This window comes from Prorops nasuta, unplaced genomic scaffold (assembly GCF_024137725.1).
Source record: "Prorops nasuta isolate Cenicafe-Biocafe unplaced genomic scaffold, Cenicafe_Pnas_1.2 PNAS00002, whole genome shotgun sequence".
NCBI classification, from domain to species: domain Eukaryota; kingdom Metazoa; phylum Arthropoda; class Insecta; order Hymenoptera; family Bethylidae; genus Prorops; species Prorops nasuta.
This window is the reverse complement of record NW_027116799.1, coordinates 1,823,989-1,849,025: the sequence shown is the minus strand read 5'-3', so window position 1 is coordinate 1,849,025 and position 25,037 is coordinate 1,823,989. Positions and strand designations below refer to the sequence as shown.

Sequence of the window (25,037 nt, the reverse complement as noted above, 5' to 3'; positions counted from 1 at the left end):
GTTTCAGTAATGGCAGTAAATAAATAGAACTTACTGCTACTGCTATACGCCTGCTACTGCCCTGCCCTCTAAGAAAAAGAGTGATCAGTACTACCTGTCAGTGCGTTTAGGCTTAGTATTTAATTTTATTATGCATTCATTTGATACAATTATATGAACTGAGCATGGAAAATAACTGCTATAACAATTAATACCTTACCCAATATGAACTCTCCAAGTAATTATAAGAATCCAAACTCAATACCTAGAATAAAACCTAGGACAGGAATTATAGGTATTGAAAGAAGTTTGCAAGAGCAGCAAAAAGCAACAGATGAAAGTATAACGATTGCTTTTCAAGATTTAAGAAGACTGATGGAAATGGCTAAGGACATGGTCTCAATCTCAAAGACAATCTCAGCAAAAATAAGGGTGAATTTCAAATATATTTTTCTTAATTTGGCATTCATAATATAAGAATATTGCAGGAGAGACAAGGTGATATAACAGAAGACGAAACAGTCAGGTTCAAATCTTATCTAATGAGCTTGGGCATTGATGATCCAGTTACAAGAGATGGCTATAAGAGCAGCAATGAATACTTTAAGGAACTTGCAAGAGAGTTTGCTCAAATACTAGAAGAACCAATAAAGGTTTAATTTTATTGTCTAATACACTTCTATTCGTATTTTGTTATATTTATACAAACATAAAAATGTAATATTTATCAGGAAGTAGGAGGTATGATGATGTTGACAGATGTTTACTGTCGAGTAAATAGAGCTAGAGGTTTACAGCTCCTTTCGCCAGAAGATGTTCTTAATGCCAGTAGACAATTAGCACCTTTAAGCTTACCTATTGTTCTAAGAGTATTTGAAAGTGGAGTTATGGTTTTGCAAGTACGCTCACATGATGATAATGCAGTTGCTGAATTTATATCAAACCTTGTAAGTGATTATCTTCCAAGTATTGCTTATGAGCAATTATGACATTGACTGTAAAGTACTATTTTTTAGCTGTGGGACAAGGGATCAATGACTGCGGAAGAACTTGCCCAATCAGAGGGTATATCCGTACTTTTGGCGCGAGAAAAATTATTGGTTACAGAAAAAAATGGCAAAGCTTGTAGGGATGATTCAATTGAAGCTTTAAGATTTTATCCAAATAAATTCTTAGAAGAAGAATCTTATTAATTCAACAATTAAAACAGTGTAAATTTGATATGAAAACAATAAACATGCCTTGCTTCAAAATAAGTTTTATATCAGCGGTAAGCGCACTTGCGTCTACTCTATCAAAAGATACTATCCTAGTTTTATCCGAAATTCTAACTCATGCATGTTCAATTTTCGATATATTTTATTGTAAAATATAATTTCTTCATTTTCAGTTTTCATGATAAGCAATCTCGTAATCGGTAGTAAATAAGATTTAATAGTGTACATCAAACTCTACAGTCTATGGAAAATTTCGATGATCTTAAAAAACGAACACCAATGCTTTTGTTGAGTGAAACGAATTCTGAGTCAAACTTCATCTTGTGGGTGATTGTTGGTGATAAAAAAAAATTTGCAATTCCTGTTTATTTCTGAATTGTAGTATGTTCACTCTACTAGAAATATGTAGGATGCATTAGCTAGAAAACAATATGCAAGTTAAATCAACGGCACCATAGCTAGTGCAGGAATAAGGGTGGTTATGCAGGAAAGAAAATGCCAATCGACACCTCGTATTAAAATTCTCGGAGATATAAACAAATGTATGGGATGCCATGGGAAAGTTAATTGTCATTATGTTTTTGTATTCCGTGTGAAGTGATGCATAGTACCTTGATTAACTTATGGGTGGGAATAATAATTCCTCAAGACATAAAATGATAAAATGCCCACCGTAACATTTGTTAAGGTGAAATATAACGGCGTGTAGAGTGATGCGCCTGACGTGCAGTAGAACCGGTAGAGAGTGGATGGAACTGAAGGTGCCAGAAACGGGTAATTTCCTTTCCCCACTATGCCTCCCATGCCTTATGTAACACAGGCAATGAAAGCAATAATGGGGAGAAGAAATTATCCCAGTCTGGCAACTCCGAATGAAGAATACGGCGCAACTCTCATAGCGTTGTGTTTTTCACTCATTGATGGCGACACACTAGAACACGGCATACGCCACACGCCATGAGTTTTCACCCTCAGACCATCCGGAGACAGAAAAAATAAGTGCGAGGTGCGAAGGTAATGCTAGTTAAATAGCAAGGGATGGAACAAAAATTACATGAGAAAGAGAGAGAGAGAGAGAGAGAGAGTGTGTGTGAAATGAAAAGGTAATAATTCGCAGACAGTATTATGTCATCATAACAATAACAGCAACGGGTCTGCATTCTCTGCATGCCTGCAGTCACGTAGGTGACTGTGCTTTGGTATGTGGTGCGCGTTCGACCTCTAGAGATCAACACAGAGACGGGACTACACGTGCATCGATTGCGTAGAGTGGAGCCAAGCCACGTGGAGTCGGTGCAGATGCTCCCAATTGGCTAGGAGGCTTTATGATTGGTGGGGGGAGCTTGAACAGCGGGCGAAAAGAGGTTGGAGGACCCGGAGCGGTGGTATGGGAGAACGGTGAAGGACACTCTTTTTAGCCTCAGATATCTGGAGGAGTGGGGACTTTTGCTACACGTGCATCCCTCCTCCTTTTACACTTCCCTTCCATGGACCGCTTCCCAGACATTGCGGGGCTCCTCTTCCTCGTTCCGCCAGACCTAACCTTTTTATTGCTTTCTAGGAAACACCTAACCAAGTTTCTTAGATACTCAATAATTGCACCACAAAGTCCCCCTTTGAAATTCTCTGGAATGATTGACAGCTTCGTTGAATGATCTATATACGAGGTCTCGAAACGACGAGAATAAACCTATAGTAACTCAAACAAACAAGACGAAAGAAATAGCTCACCTTAATATTTCTTACTTAATGCTTTTCTTTACTAGTCTATTTGATATCGATCTCTCAAATTTGTACGTTGGATAAATTTTCTCTATAATTTTCAAGGCTATATCTGTAAAGAACCTATATAGGAAACTATATACCGAAGCTTTTTACAATGTTTCCTGGAATATTCCCTGGGTTTTAAAATGGTTGTGATAAAAGGTTCCATGTTGAATGGGGTTTATCTGTTACAAGACTAATTGAGCATTCAACCATGACGTTTACGAGAATCCGCAAAGCTTCTGTTTATTTACGGCTTTCCACTACCTATCATTTCCTAAGATACTCAATCTTTTCCCCGAAAGTTCATATGGTGCTTCACGACCAGCCACGTGCCGTCGATAAAACGTTTAATCCTCCATCACTGACATAGATTTCGCGTCGGATTTAGACACTACCTTAGGTGTTTATAACAATCCGTCAACGGCAAAACCAAAAGTGAGCGTTATTTCTCGATAGCATAAATAACCCATACAGCACCGAGTGACTTAAAGATATCTTTTAAACGTATTTTAGTCAATTGGATAACTAGAAGATGACTATAAGAAAACTTTTAGTCAAGTGTGCTGTATGGGACGTCTCTAGGACGCATACTGAGTATATCCGTATGTTCGTTTTGCTTGAATTTGCAGGATATATTGCGCTCAACGAATAAATATATATATATATATATATATATATATATATACATATATGTTCGTAAAGTTGTGCAATGGATGATTATAGGTTCTAACGAGAAGTCATCAGTACGTTTAACGTTTCATATCTTGGACAAATAAGTAAGACAATTACCAGTCTATCATGGACACTTAGATTTACTAATTTATATTTAAATATAAATTTTTCAAAATCCTGTTTTATAATAAAAATTAAAATTCATATTAAAAGCTCAATTAGAAAATCCCAGTTATTGTTCTAGGCCCTAGGATTGTTGCGATTATGATTTTGGCTAAAGTGGTGTTACGTGTATTAGCACGTATAGGCGGTGGATAAAAGTCCTAGACTTCCTAGGTATATCAAATATTAAACATTTCTAACGAAAACTTCTTAAGAATAACTCGTAGTACTTTTAAAAATTACCAGATGGATATCTTGGTTTGACCTTGCAAAGCTCTGAGAAGGACATACGAAGCAAGTCACCTTGATTTTTTTTAAATGGAACCCCTAATATTTTATTACACATTTTTGTAGCTAATCTAGAGTTTTCAAAACTCCATTTTTCACTTCGTCGAGTTATTAAGGAGATGTTTCGATTTAAAATTATATGTAGATGAGCGATTATGCGCCTTTACGCGTAACGATCACCCACACTACTTCATTCAAACGTACAACTACATGCAATTTCAAATCAAAATATCTCGAAAACGACTGGAGGGAATAAAAAAATATAAAGAAGGGTTTTTAAAGCTTTCAAAGCCAGCTATACAAGAATATGTAATAAAAATTTTAAAGAACTCAAGGTGACCTTCGTGTGTCCGTCAAGACGCTTGCCAATGTTAAACCAATATAAGCTACCCGATAGATTTTTTAAAGTACTATGAACTATTGCTACAAAACTTATTTGAAATTGTCTATTTTTCGAAATATTTAGGGAGTCAGAAACATTTTTCCCTCCACCCTGTACACTAGTTACACGTTTTCGTTTAATTGCTCACAGATATCATTTTAGCCTCTTTCTTTCTCTGACTCTCTCATAAGTTTCTTGCTCTAATATTTGTACTTCAAAGCCGCGAAGTAAGAATAATTGTTAAACCCAATGATTGTTTTAGTATCCGGTGGGACCGGTAGGGGAAAAATGATGCCGTGTGTTTGCCATTGTTAAGTGTTAGTATTTGAATTATACAAGATCGTTGATCATCTTCTATTGCAAATATTATGCATTTTATCAAAAATATTGTATAGTTCAATAAGGAAAATAAGATAGAATAATACGTACATCATCGTTATAGTGATGCTTATAATATATATTTATAAAAGAAGATCAAGCTTAGTTTTTTTTAATGGTGTACTCTCTATTCTCTAGCATTGCAGGGATTTCTGTAACTAACAATCTATATACAAGGAATTTGCAAAAAATTATACGAGTATACCCTTCACTCCAGATCTTCATGAAATATTTTAATATGCTAAAATTCGTGTCATCAGTCATCAACCGACTCTCTAAAAGCAGTCATTTTATTAGCTGGCATTTGTATAATTTTGGTCGGTATATATAATTGCAGGAAGGAATGAAAACCTTGGGATAAAGAAGGCAGAAAATAATTTAGAGTACGTGCAGCATCGAATACGTCTTTATTGCACGGATTAACAATACTTACCGTTCGATCGAAAACATTTGTCTTCATCCGCAGATAAAGTGAAGCACATTAAAAACAAAGTTGGTATGAAATAAATAAGTAAGTGCAGTAGGATATATATATATATATATAAAGTTTACGGGGGGTAATTTTGTCAGCTCTGTTTTATTTCAATAACGGATTTCGAATGAACTCCTTACTGCCTCGTGGAAGTTTTTCTTATCAATCCGAAAGAAACAAATATTTTTTTTTGAGTCGATGACTCAACTTGGTACAGTGACGTTAGATCTCGGAAGCTTTGACGTCGCAGTGATATCGAAGACCATGCAATCGAGTATCCGAAGAAACCGAAGCTCTGTGAGACAGTGCAGTGCACGCATGGAGACGCGAAGAGATGTATTTTTGGTCGAAGCATCGCTTGCCAATTAAATTGCTGCATTGAGCGCCATTGCACTTCGCAGGGCTGATATAGAAGAATGGGAGCCGAGAGCTCTGAAGCAGTCCTTAAAATTAAACCGAGAAGCGAGGAAGAGGAAGAGGAAAGTCGTGAGTTTTGGATGGCGAACGAGCGAGCGTTTAGGTTTTTTCGCGCGAAATCTTTCCACTTGTGTGTGGTGTAGCCATGGTGGGGGTGCACGTGCCATGACTTTTATCATCGTGGTTATTGTGAGAAGCGCGCGTGGCTCTAAATCTCAAAACGTAACGGATAAGCCGCGCAAGCGCACTGAAATTGCCGCTGAACCCGACTCTCTTGTACACCTTCAGTCGACTCTGAACCGTCAAGCAACGAGTTTCGATCAGTTCGAACCCTGCGGCCTGCCTGCCTTACATCCATGCACCAAAACCGTCTGATGAGCGAACGGAAGAACACCCAAGGGAAAATTGCAACAACCTCGACCATTGACAATAAGCCATCCTAGCTTCTTTCCACTATTCACGAATTTTAACGAAGAATACAATTGCATGGAAAATTAAACAATTTTTCCAGACAGTTGACACTGTATTTTTATATAAAAAGAGAAAGAATCTCTCAAACCGAGAATATCACAGGCATCTTGCTTCGCTGGCTTCGAGTACTGCTTTGGCAGTGACTAAATTTGTGCCTTTGTGTCTTTGGTGACGGAGAGTTCCCACAGTGACATTTTAAGAGACTTCTCTCTCGAGGAATTGGTGCGACTCGTTTCTTTGTGATTTACTCTTGCTACCAGTTTCTTTCTTTTCCTTTTTCTTTTTCTTTTTTTGACTCGAAGAACGATTATTACGCCACGCTCGAGCCGCGGTGTCTCGTTAAGGAATTTGGGGAACGAGTGACAGTCGAGGGATTTGGTGTGTCCGCGGATCAATCAGGTGAGGAATGTTTAAATTGATGAAAGAACAAATTTGTCAAAGACTCAATTATAAAAGTAGGTATATAGCGATATAATTTCTCAATGATTCAATATTATATAGTAGAATAAATTGATATTCCTCATAGTGTCAGGAAAACGCTGATTAAAACTTCCACATACTCGATGATAATTATAATCAAACTAGCGTACTCTGTGAGAGTAAAATTAGTGCAATGTTAATTAAAAAAGAAAATAGCATTGATAAAAATAGAGGCGAACTCGTTATTATCGCCACGTGCGGTCTAGTTAAGCCTTCCTCCCCTTACGTTTTCTCACACGCTCCTATACGATTTATCAATGTATTCGTAATCACCGATTGCCTCAGCCATACAATGCAATTTTTTCTTCCACTTTATTTCGCGTGACGAAGAATGATTCATCTATCCTTTTCAGGATACAATCGATCATCGTAGAAAATATACTGTAATTTTTATCTTTCGACCAAGGAAAGACAAACTTTCGAGCAGCTTTGAAATTCTCATTAGTCCTCTTCTATATGTAGATACTACGGTCAATCAAGATTCACACCATATTAAAATGGCTATTAATAAATTTTACCAGAGGTTCGTGTGTATATACGTAGAAGATTGGTAGACTTGATGGAATAATTGGATTAATTTAAGGATCCCTTCTTTCAAGTGCATTGACCTTTATATTCGCAAGTCGAGGATGGATGCACCGTGCGCGATTAACAATTGCACTAGCCGTTTCCGCTTATAAAATTATTTTCGCTATTACTACTACTTGTACTGGTGAAATTTGCAATTAGAGATAAAATGAACAATAAACTGGTGATTTCAATGCCTCGCGAAAGAGTCGAGTCCAGAAAATTTCCATGATACCATTGAATTCTCTCTTCCCATTTAACTCGATTTTCTGACCAAACCGAGCGAAACCAGACCAATTTAACACAGCCCCCGATGTATTATTCATCAGAATTATGCTAAATTCGAAATTGCAGTTATTTTTAATCATTAGCTATTTAAACGTTCCTTTTTTAATTCGGCAAAATTATCGCTCTGATTTCACATGAAATTTAACTGCATAAATTTACGGTGTTAATCGAGTGGAAATTTTTCGCAAATTTTGCAAATTGAAGGAAGAAGTAAGTCACATATACAATCGTTTGATACTTGGCGTGAGTTTTGGGGTGGAAGTGAAAAGTAGCTGTAGGCTAGCATATTTGGGCAAATTCGATGGTGGAAAGTGGGGGAATATCAATGACACGTGCGCCACGTGTGTACTTGGATCCGATCAAGCTAACTCCTCGAGAATTTCTTATATATACGCCCGTGGGCCCGTGTGCCCTCGTACGTGTGTGTTTCGTGTTCCATTCACCACGTGACATGCGCCCATCTGGCTGTGTGTGTGCGTATGCCCCGTGCGAGGGCTACCATTAATCGATATTTAGCTCGGCTAACAGATAATATAAGGCTCCGTTCGTATCTGGACAGTTTCGTTACAAGATTTATACTATATCATTTTCCCCTAAACGCACCGTCATTCACATAATCATTATTCTAATTCTTTCATCAGGTTTCTATTATTTACAAACATTTCATTAATTAAATTATTAAAAACTTTAACTTTTTCGTCAAAGAATTATCACCTCTCTTCTCAATGCTCAAACTCAAAACTCCATGCAAAGATTTCGCTCTTAATTATGCGGTACGTTTTGAAAATACCAGGCTCTCTTAATAAAATTATTAGCAGTCTTGCATGGGAATGTTAGGAAAGAATATATTTGCTTTACTCATCCCCGCGCTTGGAAGATATATATATATATATATATATATATATATAAATTTTATTCTAATAAATATATATAGTTATACGTTATTGATACCTATAAAAACTTATCTCCAGACGCGGGTATAATTCGTTAATAAAATTATTGGAGCACACAGCCGTAGATAATTTTTGAAAAAATATACATTTCTTCTCTCTCACCCCGAATTAAAAATTAAATAAATTTTACTCTCATAGTTGTGTGTATTTCTGAATATAACTTATGGTACAAAAAAGCTCTGTCAGTAGCCTTGAGGGAGAATATTTGCAAACAGATTGTACTTGTCTCTCTCCCTCTCATAGTTACGCTTTCATACCTATATCTATATAAAAAACTTATCGCCAAACGGACTAGCGAGTCTTGCTGGAACGAATGATCAGTTTCCGTCATAATATTAAATCTCCCGATGACATTGAGTCAATGTTTGCTGGACACACGTGGAGATTCTCGCGGAGATTATCAGGACGCGCAAGCTGGATGGACGTATAGCACGAGTAATTCAAGCGCTGGCATAATCGTTACGATAAATTCGCGAAATCTTGTTTTCCCTTTTTTATCAGCCTCGGCTGTTTTTGTCCGCTCATTAAACTCCGATGGAAAACTCGTTAGGTTGTATACGCCGCGTGCATAGGTTGCATATATATATAATATAATAAGAAGGCGCACGCAGTGAGAAATTTCACGCAGTGTATAATTAATCGTTGCGTTAAATTAGTCAAATTTTATAAAGTGTTTCCTTTTTAAATAGTTAATCCCTAACTGCAGTTATTGCCCGCGCGTTCGTTTAACTCTCTGATAGAAAACTCGTTATAGGTGATCGACATTAGAGGGAAAAACTTACCGACGGCTCCCACGAGCCTGAAGCACTTAAGGAAATTAACACGAGAGCGGATTGCTCCGTTTATAAGAGGATATTAAAACGTAAAATTATCTCACGTTTGACCCAGCACGCGTGGCTCAATGACAATCGCTCGCTCTGCGCATATATATAATGTTATCTAATTTTACAAATCTCTCTTATTAATTTCGCTAAAATATTTTAATTCCTAAAGCACTACACAAACGTATTCCAAATTATATAAATAAATAACACAAGTTATTTTCACCATATTTTCTTTGAAAAAAAAATATTCTTTCAAGCTTTCTTCTTCGATAATTTTTTAGCGAGAAGGATCGAGGGGATAGTGTTTCGTTTGGGACATAATTGGATGGTAATTTAGTATTTCGATAAGGACCAATGAATAATAATATTGGTTTTCCAAGTAAATTTGTGTAATATGTGTGTTGCACGTGAATGACGACCACGTGGCTGCACACGTGTTATATATAGTGATGTTGCGTCAGCAAAGAGCAATTCTTATCTATCCTTTGCCTAGATTATGGCCCTCTTTTGCCATTTCTTTCATTCAGCAGCCTCACCAGCCTTCTACAGTATATATATATATACACACATTCGGACGCCATTCTTCACTCTTTGTCAGGTGTTATCGTTCGCTTACCGTATAATTCACGCATTCATACACGAGATCTCATGACTGCCAATGAGTATCGTCTTCTAAATGCCTAACATTTCACTGATGATGATAAATCAAGCACAATCCTCCTTAAAGCTTAACTCACCCAACCCTAGCGGCCTCTACACTACTGTACATCTTGAAAAGTCAATCGTGTAATCATCATCCATTCTATAAAATAATCTTACTTTCAAAAAATTATTTCCCATAAACGCGCGTGCATAACTCTGTGATTTATAGTCCGGTCTCATAACTGTCAATAATATCGGGTCTCTTATCGTTTTTAAACGCCTGAAATTGCTCTTTTACAGCCAATTTGAGCCTAAACAAATAGTCACGTATCATGTGTATATATATAGAAGGGATACCTGATTGTATTTTGGCCGTAAAAGAACAATTTCTAACAACTGTGTGTCTCACACTTACCTCTGAATGTTCAACGTTCGATCCTGCAATTATCGGTTATATATGAAATAATCTTAGTTTATATAATAAAACTTACTTCCTATAAACATGCATAATTCAGTGATTTACTCTCTGGCCTCGTAACTGTCAATATAATACCGTGTCTTATCGTTTTCTTCGAGCGCCTGTTATTTCATTGATAAATCGCTAAATCCTCCTAAAAATTTCACTCGCTCATCTCCAATCTGCAGAAATATTCCCAAGGACGATAGACTCTTGTCGAATGGACATTTTGAAAATTTAATCGATCATTGTCCATCTCAAAAAGATTTCGTTTAATCAGTTCAAACTCAACTCGATACTAAAAATATATTTAGACGGTTTTCTCGCATCCATTTGTAGCAGTTTAAATAAAATTAGATGTGATTTCTCTCGCGTAAGATTTCACAGGCTTGTTAAACGGAGAATGACACTTATTTTAAGTGAAATTTGGGGTATACAAATTGATTAATAATTCAGAAAGAGAGAGAGCTTTTCAAAGTTACATAAATATTAGCTAGATTTTAAAAGTATTTTAAAATTTGTATACAAATATTCCAAGTTAATACCAAGCGAGGGGACATAAACATTTAATCGTATCATAATTGAAATTACAATAATTAATATGTATTAGGAAAGATACGCGGAGTTTTTCAAGTTGAAAAAATATATCTTATAATTTATCGTCTATTCAATAGAGATTTTCATTTGTTAATCGCCACTGTATATACTATACCTAAGAATTTTATTAAATGTTATATATGGGGTATCTTAGAATATAATTAAAATATATTAAAGCCAGTAATCTCTTCTGTGAAGCAAAAGTCTTATCAAAAATCCAGTAATGTTATTTATATTTATTCAATCTCGACGTACGCTAATTTTTAAACGTTTCTCGAATGCTTGAAATTTTTTCGTAGATATTTCTCTGTACTATTTTTATGTAGTGGATTGGCAAACGTGTCCGTTATATTTTTTCTATTTCTCGCGCGCGAGGCCTGAAAAGTTTTATTTGCGATTCGACGTATGTGCGTTAAAGTGGCGAAGCTTTCGTAATTGGTGAAGGTATTATGAGCTCGATGGAGCTCTTTGAACGTCGAGAAATATAATCAACGTCCACTCGACGACCTAGAAGAGGCACACGTGGACTTTACAATCACCTTCTTGCGCACACCTCAGCTTTATCCCGGTTTAAAATAGACCCGGTCCTTTTTAACCCATTACACGTGTAATCCCACTCTACAGTCACGACTCGTGCTGGATAATTCAATTTATAAGTCTCTCGTGCCAGTATTTTTTCTCTTTAACTGACTAAGTAACTTTAAAGCGTCGGATAAACAAATTAGCGAGCAAATTTACTTTCCGAGAAGCCACGTGCGCCGTCCAATGGATAGCCGGTGTTGCAGCTTTCGCGTTTCTTTTAATTTTATGACGGAGAGAGAGAGAGAGAGAGAGAGTGAGAAGGGGGGATGAAGCAGAGGGACGGTGTATCAACTGGGTGGCACACGTGGCTGTCGGCATCGGCGTCGAGTTCGACGACCTTCGCCTCGTCCTCCCGTAGCCTGTCGGGATGAAACCCCTTCTCTTACCACACCCCCCCCCCCCCCGACTACCATCGCCTCATTCTCCCTAAACGAACCCCATAAAAGGCTAAAAGTCTCCCTTGTACCTTGCACCCTGTTTCCCTTGCAGAAACCAGCTAGTACCGGTCCTTCGTCCACCCTATGTCAAAACGTGTGAAACACACGTCTCTCAACCATTGAAATCTCCCGCATAGGAAGATTCAAAATTTTCTACACGACGAAAAAAACCCGTTTGAAAATCACTAAGACCAATATGGTACTTTTCCATTCCCAAACCTCCACACTCCGATCATTCCCACAAATTTTCAAAAAATATATTGTTATCATTTCTACATTCAGTTTTAATAAGAAGAATCTATTTCTGCATAATAGTTCTCTGTTGCTTTTTATCAGTTAAATGTAATTTTTTTAGAATGTATTTCAATAAAACTTCTCAAGTGTAAGAATTACCTAACGAGACCGGGACTTTCTTTTTTAATTTATTTTAGAAATGTTTCTGGTGTTAAAATTGCGCAATATGGTACGGGGAGACTTTTGCTGGAAGTTACGCTGATTGGTCATCGAGGTCGCTTGTAGGAGCTTCTTCCGTCCGGGAAACTTAATTAAAGCAACCGTATCGTATAGTACACGTGCGAAACAATGAAGCACGTGGAGTCACCTTTCCGTCTCGCGCGACCTACAAAATTACACGCGCACCTTGCACACACACACACACACACACGCGCGCGCGCGTACACATGGGACACCAAATACATTACCCCCCCCCCCCTCCCTTGATGTCCCCACCAATCAGGCCATCAACCACCCACCCCACCATCATCTCACATTTCTACCATTAATCATCCATTCCCCATTCGTCTTATACACATATATATATACAGTATAAATTCTCACTCGTGCCATTCTCGATCCTCCCCCCCCCCCCCTCCCTACTCCTCCACCTCTCCTTTTTTCAACTCTTGCGATTTTGCCTCCTTCAAGGTCAGTCTTGTACAGAACTTTTCTCGCGTTACGAGTCGCTCTCTGGGTTCGTTGAACCGTCCAGAATTTAAGGAGAGTGACGTATAATGCGTGTATACATGTCACTTCTGTGCTTTTCGTTTCGTCGAATTTTGCAATTCCCCTAACCCCTCCCTATTTTATCCCTTCAAGGTCAAGCCCGTTGAAGAGCTTTCGTCGCAATCTGGCTAGGATTTATCCCGTTGAAATACATTCGGCAGAGAAGGGGAAGGAAGGAACGAGGGTAAGCGCAGGAGGTATTTCCGTTTGGGGGTGGATGGGAAATTGCGGGAGACTCTGCTGGGTGGGTGGTGGGTATAGCTTAAAGCTGCGGTGACCTTGACGTGCACGTGTGTATATGTATGGTATATCGCCAGCCAGACGATTTACACGTGCAAGCAACGCCGCCGTAGCCGCAGAGCTTTCATCCCCCTCCGACGTCCCTTCTCTTAGATCTATCCCACCCTTCGCCTCCCGTAAAAGAGGAAAGATTTATCGCTTTCAAAGCTCGAAAAAGCTCTCGAGAACAAAGAGAAATTCATCAGTCTGCACACCCTTGCTAACGCTCGATCTTCGCTTATTTCTCAAGCAGGAAATAATCGCTGCCCGTTAAATCCATCACTCTTCTATAATCTCGTTAAATCGACTTCAATTAATTTCATTAATTGCGATCAATTCCTCAATTCTCGATATTAATCTCGTCCAATGGAATTAATTCATTTAATTAATATTATATTCTATTCGTATGTGTGTATATGTATAATTATATAATAGTATACAAAGTGGAGGATTAAGTGTCTGGAGCAGCAAAATTTTTTAATGCAGAATTCGCAGTGAAAAGATTGTGCAATTTCTCACGCTACTATTGAAAATTGGTTCTGCAAATGATTACGAGGCAATCCTGGCTGGAGGGCGTTGAATTTCGCGAGGACTCGCGCCGCGCTACTGGCGGAAGAAAAACGGTCGACGCTCGATTTTCGATTACGAAAACCGCTGACCTTGTCGGAATTTCCTTTCGATGGCTCGTGTCTTTCGGTAGCGCAGAATTTCTGCTGATTCGTGACGCGTGCATGTTCGCGCGCATATCCTAGAAACCATTGGAATCATGATGACTTATTATCGATAATAAACGGATAGGGAAAAATCTTCGTAAAATTATAATATGAAAAAGCCCGCATAATCTCATCTATACGTTTCGATCGAATGGCGATTAAACGTTTGAAATAAACACCGAATGCGTGAGAAATCTTACAAACACGTGTTGTTTACACTGAAAAGTGTAGTCACTTGACTCAGGCCCCGACGCGACGCGACGTAACGATAGCTTTTGATACTGAATTCGAAGGTTCGTTCGGATTCGATCGGATTGGAGATTTTTTCTGTTGGTGGAACATTTATTTATAGTCGAGCAATATGGGAAAGGAGACGGGTAGGAGGTGGGAAACGGAGGGGGGGGGGGGGGTGATTAAGATGCAAGAATGAGTGATAGTGCGAAAGAGCAATATAAAATTCCTTAATGGGTAATGGATAAAGGGGTTTATAAATAAACAAATAGCTCGGGAATGACGATGGGAGGAAAGATCGATGCAGGCGATGACCCGATTACTGCAGGCACGTGCGTGCACCGAAATAAAGTCAAGTCGAGGAGGATCAACGTCCTTCCCCCTCCAGGCTAACTCGGTTGGTTTCGCCCCCTCCCTCCTTCCGAGGGGCAAGAGTTTTCAGCGTTGCGAAGCACGCGAGCTGCGAGCTGCGAGCTGCCCGAAGGCCTCTGGCTCTCGACCTCGGATTTCTCTGCACGTGGTGCAAACCACGATGACCGTTTAAAAAGAACAAACGGACGGACAGTTCTGTCCTTGCCAAATGCATTACCCTCTCCCTTCTTCCTCGTACAACAACGCAAGTGCAAGATTTGCCTTTTAAAAGTCTAAAACTCGTTTCTCTCCCGATAAAACGACCAAACTCTCTAAATAGAAAGACAGACGTTCTCCCCCCTGCCCTCTCACTGTATACCAATATTTACTTTCGGAGAATCCCCCTTAACCTCTAGATTCGCAATTTTTTCGATCGAATCTTCCTTATATTGTACTTTCCCTCTCGATCATAATTGATTCTCGTAGTTATATCTTTATTACAGAATAATTTGTACATACACTCTGATAAAACGTAAAAAAGAAATCGATAAGCTAGAGTAAAAACAACTGCGTTATTAATTATATGACAATTAAAACATTTAGCAATGAGAGCTATAGTATATAGTCTTATCTCTGAAGGGGCATCGGTGCAAACGCATTGCGATTTAGATCTGTTAATGACTCACAGTCGAGTTGTGTAATTCGCTATATAAAATACGGCTAATTTTACGAGTAAAGCTATGAATCATGCAGATTCATCAATAGGATATAATAAGAACTGATGGATGGAAATAGCTAAGCATCTGAATGTTAGAAAAAGAAGTAAGTTTGCACATTTGCTTGCATGGAAGAGAATGGAATGATCGAGCAGAATGATTCATCGATCGGGAAATTCAAATACGCTGACTGCAGTAATAATTATATATAAAAATGAGGAAAACCCGTAGAGGAAAGGAAGCGAAGAATATTTACGAAAATAGCAGATAAAGTTTGAAAATGAGTTTTGTATAATGATCGACGGGGGTGATCTATAGATCCTCCGGGATCTAAAAATAGCTCACAGGCGAAATTATCCGAAATAAATGCATGATTATAAGAGAGAGAGAGAGAGAGAGTGAGGATAAAAAGGATAATACGATATTTATAGGAAGTGGTCCTTGCATGTAAACTAAGCCAGAAGGAATTCTGAGGAGCGATTGATCGTTGGAGAAATATATGAAAAGGGAAAGCGGAAATGGTTAACAAAAATGAAAAGAAAAGCGTTGATCAGGCAGGCGGAAGTGGTGAAAGCGGAGGAACGAGTTTTGAAATGCAAAGAGCGAAACTTAAAAGCTTTTAGAATATGGCATGGGTTTATTTTTGGTAATACGCGAGACGCATATTTGAAAAGGCCAAGGCGAATTCCTTGCATCTTCGAGTATGCACGTGTGCAGTTTCGTAATCGGGTCATCCGCCCGATCGATCGCAGACCTCGTGATCCACGTTCCGTTCGTTCACTATACCATGCACACGCACTCTTTCCACTAAAGTCAGACAAGAATCAACACAATTAACCCCATCTACTAGCTCCTTACGCTCAATTATTCGTCTCGTAAAATTTTACAAAGAACGCCACTTCACTATATGTATATACCCATCACCGCGGCGAGAACAGGGCTAAAAAATTTCATTTCGCTGTAGAAAATTTCTCTAAAAAGATTCATAAAAACTATCGAACCATTTGTGAGAATTTTGATAACGTCTCGATTTGTGTGTTTCTCCGTTGATTGTTTTCAGAGATTGGATAATGGCACCGACCATCTGTTTGCCGGAAATGCCTTTGAAGAGGAGGAAACAGCAGGATCAGAGTCTTTGTTCGCGTCATCGTATCCAAAATGGGACGATAGCGAGGCAACAAAGATTGGAGCTTCGACAGATGTTGCATGGAGCAACCAGCCATGGGACTCCCCTAACGCCACCGGAAAGTCCCAGGTGGAATCCAGAATGCACCACTGCTGACTCCTCGTCCCCCATTATTATTAGTTCATCCCTGCCAAATTTCTCCGCCAGAATCCCCGAGGATCCTGATGAGGGCTGGAAAGTCATCTTCGCTAAGAGAGAAGGTCTCCTTATTTTATACTCCATTGGTTAATTCGGTAACAATACAACTTCCTTCCATTCGAACACTCTTTTGTACAAGGTGCCCGGTATAAGAATATACTATATAACCGGAAATAACACTTGATATAGGAAAGGAAAATATCCGCGCGCGACTCTTAAAAAGTTATTAATTTCCATGCAATCTATTGTTCGAAAAATGGTTAGTTTCGAGTTGGAAAAGTTTTCATTCTTATAATAATAACGTTTCAAATAAGAAGGATTAATAATGATTTAATTTAATGGGGGGGGGGGGGGGTCCGTCTTCTTTTCTTCTTTTTTTAGACTCTTAGATTTGCCATCCATAGACCGAACAACCGCAATAGAATTTTTATCATAGTCTATCGTATGACTGTAATTATATATAAAAATAATAAAACTGATTTTGTACCATTTGTCACAGGTCTCCTGAGCATAGTCGTTAGAACAATGGCTCTGGTACGACGAAATCATATCCTTCAGGCCAGAGTAAACGCACTACGCGCGGAAACTCGAGATTTCATTTGTTCAGTTTTGAGTAATCCAGAGAACAAATACAGGCAACGGAAACTGGAAGCACCCGAGTCCCCGGAAAACAGCGAGAAAGCGTCTTCGACTCCCGCTCACTGCCCAAAGAAAATTGTTAACGAAAATGTCCCAGCTTGCTCTATTTCCATCTCCTCCATGGACACCTCGGATTCTTTCGTCGACTCGGAATACGAAAATTCCAGCGAGGAGGAAACCTCCACTAGAAATTGCTAATAAGTATCCAAAAAAATCACGGAAGAAAACTTCAAGGAGCGAGCCACCTAGCTAATATACTTCCCGCAAGTACTTTGGAGAACAAAATTCTTGATCCGCGAACAACTTTATCGCAAAGTACTTTGAAATAAAATTGGCTAGAGTTACTTTAACCCAAAAGAGTGATTGGACAAGTAATAATCTTATTGTATAAGAAAACAATTACACTTCTGATACGAAGATAGTGCTTTTTGGGGGAAAGTAGCTTTGATTCGGGATGATCAAAACTACCAATAATCTTTACACTTTTGCATAATCATAAACTGGAAAAGCAATCTTTTTGGTAACAAAAAACTCTTGTGATTACGTGATAATCAAGTAGTATTTGTCAAGTCTAGGACCTACTTTTTTGCCGAGAGCACCTAATGTGATAAAGGTGTCGTGTCAGCTATTTGATCAAATTATACCTACTGATAGAAATCGTGCCTAAAGGTATAGCTTAGGTTTTTTTTAATCCTAGACCTAGATAGGGGGAAATATATATTGAAACAAGTACACTACAGCAATACTAATCTTGCTTAATGACGTTTATTTCTCGCTAAGATATTCTGCTAGTATTATAATAAAAGATCATTTATATGAAAAACGCAATTTCATATCACTATTCTCTAGTTTTTACGATAAAGAATGATCGGTATAGCTCGTCGAATTGATAACTAACTTTTCGCTATCCCATTGAAATAATGAGTCGAATGGATAGCTTGTGTTATTAGGGATCTCATAGATAATATAATAAGGTATTTTAGATTCGTCAGAATTCACCTTTCGATAATTCTTAAATCACAGAATCAAATATCGAATAAGAAATGACCTTTGTGATATAAGAAGCAAGATTTTTTAAGAGTTAACTCGTGCTTTAAATATGCTATATACAAAACTCGCTTAAAATTGCATAAAAAATTAATCCCAATAAGAGTGTTTTATCGAATACTTGAAAACATAATATTACTAAATAATATAGTTTAATAATTATTTATTTATTTATTCCTTCTTATGCATTATATATAAAATACAATATTATTCAATATACCTTTATAGTATTATACCAATTTCAATATACATAGTGTAAAAATAAAGAAATATTTAAATAAATAAAGTTCTCGCAATTTTCATTTTCATCAAAGCCCGTATTTACATAATCAATCCTTATGATTACTCTACTTTACTTTATTATTGCGTAGCCTTAAAAATATACAATTTTAGTGAGCTTCTGGCGACTGCGACAAAAGGACAAAAAGTACCCACAATTGAAGAATGGCCTGAAAAATAATTTTTATACGATTACTAATTACTTTCAAATTGCATAAAATAAATATTTACCATATATATTAATACTAATATTCTAGCTAATGGATATCGTCGTAAAAAAACTCCGGTACGAATGCTAATAGCATCTAAAGTTGAGTAAGCTCTTTTGACTCTCCTCGTTACTCCAGTATCAAAAGGAGACTCTAATAAAAAAGTGGGAACCTGAGCTTTAGCATCATCAGTATCATTGATATTATTGTAGCAATTTCTTTTGGAATTCCCAGTCCTAAATTCATGCTACAAACAGAGTATACAAATAGTTTGATTAGAGGAAAATAAATTGATAGAATTTCATAGAAATTAAATAACAAAAATCACCTCAGTTTTCTCCAACTGTAATCTCAAAGCATTTCTCTCTGTAGTTAAATGCTCTAGGGCTTGTTGCTTTTGAACTAGAGTTTGGGTTAAGGTTGCTAGTCTGGCTTCAATCTCACTACTGGGCGTGGATATAGCAGATAACTGCATTCTCAATCGGGAAAGTTCAGAACTTTGCTTAGATATCTGAACAGATAGATTGCTACGTTGTCGAATCAATTCTTCCTTTAGAGACCTGATTTCCTAAAAGAAATTACTCTATTAATTATGAACAAAACAATTATGTTAGAAATATTCAGCAGAGACTCTACTTCAGCATGCAGTTTTGCATCTTCTTCAGCTTCAATTCTTCTGTGTCTCTCAGAGGCAAGAAATTCTTGTGCCTGAGCAGTTGCTTCTGCAGACTTTTGTCTAAACTTCTCTAATTTCATGTCCGTAGCAGCTAGTTCATCCCTGGTTAATTGCAATTGTTTACTAATGTGCTGATTTTCTTCTCTCAGTGCTTCTCTTTCTTGTCTAAAAATTTGAATAAATGTTGCAGTGAAAGTGTTTTATTAACAAAACTAATCAGTTTACCTTAACTGATTCAATTCCATTATTGTGGTTTCATCAGTATTTGATATGGTATTCAATTTCAACTCTGCAATTAATTTTTCTTTCTCCTGCAATGTTTTTAATGCTCTTGCTTTATGCAGCTCCAATTCAGACCTTGTAGTACTCAATTCTACTCTATTCCTATCCAAAGCTACCTGCATTTCTTCTATTTGCCTTAAAAATTTTAATTTTTCATTTTCCAAAGATTCTAATTCTTCATTTAAAACAATAATCTGCTTTTGATGATCAGTTTCTTGTTTTCCCATCAGTCTGTTTCTTTCCTCTAAACATTTATTTTTACTTAAAACGCTTCTCATATATGCTTCATAATTTGTTGAGTTTACCGAATAATCTGTATCTAACCTTGTTACTCTCTTAGGATTACTTTTTTCTGGTATGTAATTTAAGCTTGATTTATTAGTACCATTTCTCAACATTTCAGATTGTATATTCTCATAAAAACTGTTTTCTTCATAAACAGCACCAACCTCAACTTTATCCGAGGTAACAGATTCATTTTCGGGAACGTCCACAAAGGTTTGTGTCAATGATGGGCTATCATGTCCACTATGAATTGATATTTCTGATATCGAATCAATACTCTCAGTAGAGTGCTCAACAAATAATGACGAAGGCGTTGATGAAGTAACAGAATCTATCATAATCCTTTTTGGGCTAGAACTTGGTATATTTAAATATGTTAATAACTCATTCTCATTACTAGGGATTACTGGTGACTGATTTATAGAATTTAAATTTGATATAGACTGTTTTGTATTAGAAAACAATTGTTGGAAACTTTCATCTGTACCTTTAGATGGAATTTCACTGAAAATAATTCAATAGAGCAATTTTATACTTCATTGCTTTAACAAGAAATACAATACAATAGAGTTGATTTAATAATATACTTTAAATCTGGCTGTGTCCATTTGATTTCAGTTGGTGGGGATTTCAGTACTGCTGCAGTATTCTGATCAATTTTATTCAACAAATTTTCTGCCTTCCCAGCCAAGCCAGATAGCCAAGCCATCTCTACAATATTTTACAGCTTTTTAAATCATTAGCTGACGTTGAACAAACGCGTTAAATAAAAATTAAAATTGTTGAACATAACCTCAACCTAAAACATTCTACAATAAAAAACAAATATTAAGATATTATATTAAAATAAAATAAACCTGATTTTTATGTTAAAGATTATTTTATAATGATATTACACATAATAACGATGCAAAAGCAAATATACAAATAAAATATTTTTCTTCTTAAGACACGTATTGCACTGTGATTGCACTGGTATGTAGTACATACTACTGGCAGTTGGTACTGCTGAGCATTGCTGAGTGGCGTGTTGACTACTGCTGCATGCACTCTGTTGAACACTTATACTATGTTCAACTCTCCATTTGTTCCTTTTCGCTGCACTATCGAACTAGTGCAATTAGTTGAAATACGACAAACATATATATGTTTTCTCCACTTTAACTTATTGCACTAGTGCAGCAAATAACGAAAAAGAACAGACCTTCTGTTGTCTCTGACGTTTCTGTTCCTGACGAATCTGATGACGGCCCTGAGTGGGTCTGATTGACCCTGGCGCCTGATACAGCTGACACTTTTGACGGCCCTGACACTCCTGTCACTCGACTTGACAGCCTTGTCTGTATGACTTATATGTATGACCTGTATGAATTGTATGTATATGTATACCAATGCACTACACTACACCAGTTTAAATGTGTAGCCTATAGCTACTATAGCTGCATGTATACAGCATTGATTTGCGTTGCGTGTAAATACATACAATGCAGTGTGACGCTATTACATTTAAAGAGTATGTAAACATAAAAGATTACACTATACACACTGGCACGCATAAAAGGTTAATGCTTCATAAAAGACCCGTTGTTTATCCTTTTTTTGCTATACATAAAATGTCTATCCTTATAAAATCAATTGATTCAAAAATCGTTTTTGCAAAGTATTTAGCTTTTATTAGTTTAATGCATATTACTAACTAATTACAAGTGAAAGCTGGGATGTAAAAGTAAAAGGTAAAAGCTAACTTTGCTCGATTTGGCAACTGCATCCAGAACCAGAGATTGGTTGAATTTAACGGCATTTGTAGATGAGTCATGCGCATTTAAAGAGATTTGCTCCATGTAAAGGTGAACTTGTTCAAAAGAAAAATAATAGCAAATAATTGTATCATCTCCAGTGCATTAAATTTGTATGTATTTTTGTGACTCATTTATGATGTTTTAGTCTGAAGAGTTAATAACAGGATCATCTATGATCCAGCTAATAAATATAATAACAAAGAGAATTATTACTCCATATAAATTGTATAATTTCGTTATAAAAAATTAATGAGATTAATGCAAGTGTAGTAATGAGATAATTTCTGTATAAACTATTACAAACAAATAAAAAGAGTTTGTATATGTAGGTATTTATAGTTTCAAGATAAATTCCATGCTTGAGATATTTGGATAGTAAGTATACTAATATAGATAAAAATGATGCAAGATAATGATATGTGCAGTCAAAGCAGCACTCAATGTGTTTTTATGCTAGATTTGCCTAATGAGGTTTGTGGTATTTTATACTTTTCTTCTAAATAAGAAATGATTTCTTAATATATCTTTCAAATTATTATTATGCTTTTAGATACTTTTGCATATTTGCTCTTTCTTAGATGCAAAGACTTTAGTCAACTGCCTAAGCTTAGTTTGTAAAAAGTTTTATGAAATCCTAAATGACGAACTTTTTTGGAAAGTGAGAATAGGCCAAATATGTCCAAACAGTGTTTATCCAATTTTACCACCCGGTAAGCTTAAAAGAATAATATTTAGCACATAGCACTTCTTTTTTAATAATTATAACACTGCTAATATACACAATTATTAAATATTTTTTAAATGCAAATATATATAATTAATCACATAATATTTAAATCTTTTAACCTAGTTTTACCCTCAATTAAATTAATCAAATTTTTTGTTCTAAGGGTTAAATGGAAATTTATTTAAATTATTACAGTGGGAAATGATGAAGTTTTTTGGAAAAAATCCTGTTCTGCTATCGAGAGACAGTCTTACTTATGGAAAACTGAAGGATCTTATGAAAAACTTGTTCTTACAGATGTGCAATATAGCACAATTGATGGGTTATTATTATTAAAGGTAAACAGAAAAAATTTTAAATATTTTAAAAAATATCATCTGATTTCTTTTATATAGGAAGGAAAAATTTGTATATCTGGTGCAAGAGATCGATCTTTGGTATGCTGGAATATTTCCTCAAGTAATGGAAGAAGGCAGCGCTCATGTATCAGTTTTGCCCATGAAGGATGGATTTGGGATTTAACAGCAATAAATGATACAATATATAGCTGTAGCTGGGACCAATGTATAAAAGCGTGGCATCTCGGTTACACAGATCTCCAACATTTAGAAACTTATAAAACGTTTGTTTCAATTTTATTTTCAATGTATATTATATATTTTTAATGTACATTATATAATAAAAATTCATTTACACTAATTCTTTTTCAGATTTGTATCAAGTGCCCTATTGTGTATAGACTCATGCGAAGAAACAAGACTGATCTCTACAGGGTCATTTTGTAGCGCCGTATTAATTTATGATTCAAGAGGTGATGGTCAAACAACCATAGCAAAATATTATGCTCATAATGGTGCTGTGGTTGATATTGCAATGAATTCAACTTATATCGTAACTGCAAGTGAGGATAAAACAGTTGCCATATGGGATCAAAGAGCACAAAAAACAATGAAAAAAATTCAGGTGCTTTTATTTCATTATATTTTACTAGTAAAATTGAATCACATTTTGATATTGAGTATTCTTTTATGTGTAGATCTCAGAAGCATGCTTCCCTATGAGCTTGTGTATGAAAGACAATATAGTGCTTATAGGAGACAGCAATGCAAATATTACTATATTAGATCCTAGAAAAAACTTTGAGAAAGTAAAACATTGTCAGAGTTCACATGGAAGAGGAATAACTGGTATTCATTTATCACGCGGCTGTTTGGTTACTAGCTCCACAGATAGGACTGCCAAAATTCTGACTCCAACAGATCCACCACAGTATATAACCACAGTAAAATGTAGCTATGGTGAAATTGCTGGCGTAAGTGTAATATTAAATTATCTAATTGATTTGAAAAAGCACAAATTTTATCTTTTGTATAAATATACTTTGTAGATCGACTTTTTGAACGAAGTGTTAGCTATATCAGGTTGTGAGGCAATTGAAATTTGGAGACCTAAGACAGATGTTTAAAAACTTATAAAGGATCCCAACTAAGCTGCTACTTAATTCTAATAGTTTTATAAGTTGAATTAATTAATTTAATACATACATTAAGTTTTATTACACAAATGTTTTATAGCAAGTTTTTTAATTTTTTATATTGATTGAGACACTTTTGAAAATTATCATTATTTTTACTTATCCTCTTACAGTACCATTATAGTAATTTACTAGGAAGAAGATTTGTAGGCAACATTATTAATTTAGAAGTTAAAACATTAACTTTGTGCAAAGATATTTACAGAGTGTAAAAGGAACTTACACAAATCTTTAATTGAAATAAAGGAGTGTGCAAATACTCTTTTTATTCGATATAAGTAACGAACCAAGCAAAAATTAATTTCATTCTTAAAAGGCATTTCAGATCTGTTTTTCTTTCATAAATCAACAAACATTTCAGTAATCTCTCAGCTTTTGTATAATTTAAAGGTATAAATTGTTAAAGTTCACAATGACGTATACGTGAAATGAAGGCGGTTTATATATATTATATACTAAACGTCAAGAACAACCAATGTTTTAACTCGAAATTAATAAGTATAAAAGTCTATCCCGATGGCCGGTTTCCACAGGTTGAACATTCATTTTTGATTTATATTTCATTTATCATAATCTAATTTTTTTCTGGTTTTCAAGTATACATAAACACAATAATAATGACAGATTTAATTATATTGATAAAAGTTTTTTATTATTTGTATGCATTAGTTTAGTGGTTTAAAGAAAATAATATTTCAAAGAAAAGTATTAGCGTCACAGTATATGTGTATATCAGTAGGAGAGCGATATGGTGGTGTAGGTCGCGTGGTGTGGTTGGGTTGGTGTGGGATGGTCTCACACGAATGAACACGATCCGTGTATTGGTACGTCTTCAGTTAAAGTGGGGGAATCTAAAACCTGCTTCTGGTGGGAACTGTAACTGTATAGTATAGTTGATAATATTATAGCTGG

General features: G+C 36.2%; 4 protein-coding genes across 4 annotated transcripts; 3 read left to right on the top strand and 1 right to left on the bottom strand.

Annotated features, from left to right (window-relative positions):
- Positions 1 to 80: 80 nt before the first annotated feature.
- Positions 81 to 4,900, top strand: Vps36 (vacuolar protein sorting 36). Its single transcript, XM_066732964.1, has 5 exons — positions 81 to 411; positions 468 to 632; positions 711 to 926; positions 996 to 1,249; positions 1,370 to 4,900. The coding sequence occupies exons 1-4, from the start codon at positions 205 to 207 to the stop codon at positions 1,170 to 1,172; spliced, it is 765 nt and encodes a 254-aa protein (XP_066589061.1). The 5' UTR covers positions 81 to 204; the 3' UTR covers positions 1,173 to 1,249; positions 1,370 to 4,900.
- A 739-nt stretch (positions 4,901 to 5,639) lies between these two features.
- Positions 5,640 to 18,355, top strand: Cipc (Clock interacting protein circadian). Its single transcript, XM_066732977.1, has 3 exons — positions 5,640 to 6,604; positions 16,385 to 16,710; positions 17,148 to 18,355. Exons 2-3 carry the CDS (start codon positions 16,395 to 16,397, stop codon positions 17,483 to 17,485), a joined length of 654 nt encoding a protein of 217 aa, XP_066589074.1. The 5' UTR covers positions 5,640 to 6,604; positions 16,385 to 16,394; the 3' UTR covers positions 17,486 to 18,355.
- A 127-nt stretch (positions 18,356 to 18,482) lies between these two features.
- Positions 18,483 to 21,104, bottom strand: Golgin84 (Golgin-84). Its single transcript, XM_066732939.1, has 7 exons — positions 20,962 to 21,104; positions 20,653 to 20,874; positions 19,724 to 20,569; positions 19,459 to 19,663; positions 19,151 to 19,390; positions 18,845 to 19,069; positions 18,483 to 18,783 (listed from the first exon to the last, which is right to left on the bottom strand). The coding sequence occupies exons 2-7, from the start codon at positions 20,772 to 20,774 to the stop codon at positions 18,724 to 18,726; spliced, it is 1,698 nt and encodes a 565-aa protein (XP_066589036.1). The 5' UTR covers positions 20,775 to 20,874; positions 20,962 to 21,104; the 3' UTR covers positions 18,483 to 18,723.
- Positions 21,105 to 22,196: 1,092 nt separating this feature from the next.
- Positions 22,197 to 24,384, top strand: LOC136776979 (F-box/WD repeat-containing protein 9-like). Its single transcript, XM_066732952.1, has 7 exons — positions 22,197 to 22,335; positions 22,415 to 22,574; positions 22,787 to 22,929; positions 22,987 to 23,213; positions 23,302 to 23,554; positions 23,628 to 23,903; positions 23,979 to 24,384. The coding sequence occupies exons 1-7, from the start codon at positions 22,264 to 22,266 to the stop codon at positions 24,054 to 24,056; spliced, it is 1,209 nt and encodes a 402-aa protein (XP_066589049.1). The 5' UTR covers positions 22,197 to 22,263; the 3' UTR covers positions 24,057 to 24,384.
- The last annotated feature ends 653 nt before the right edge of the window (positions 24,385 to 25,037 follow it).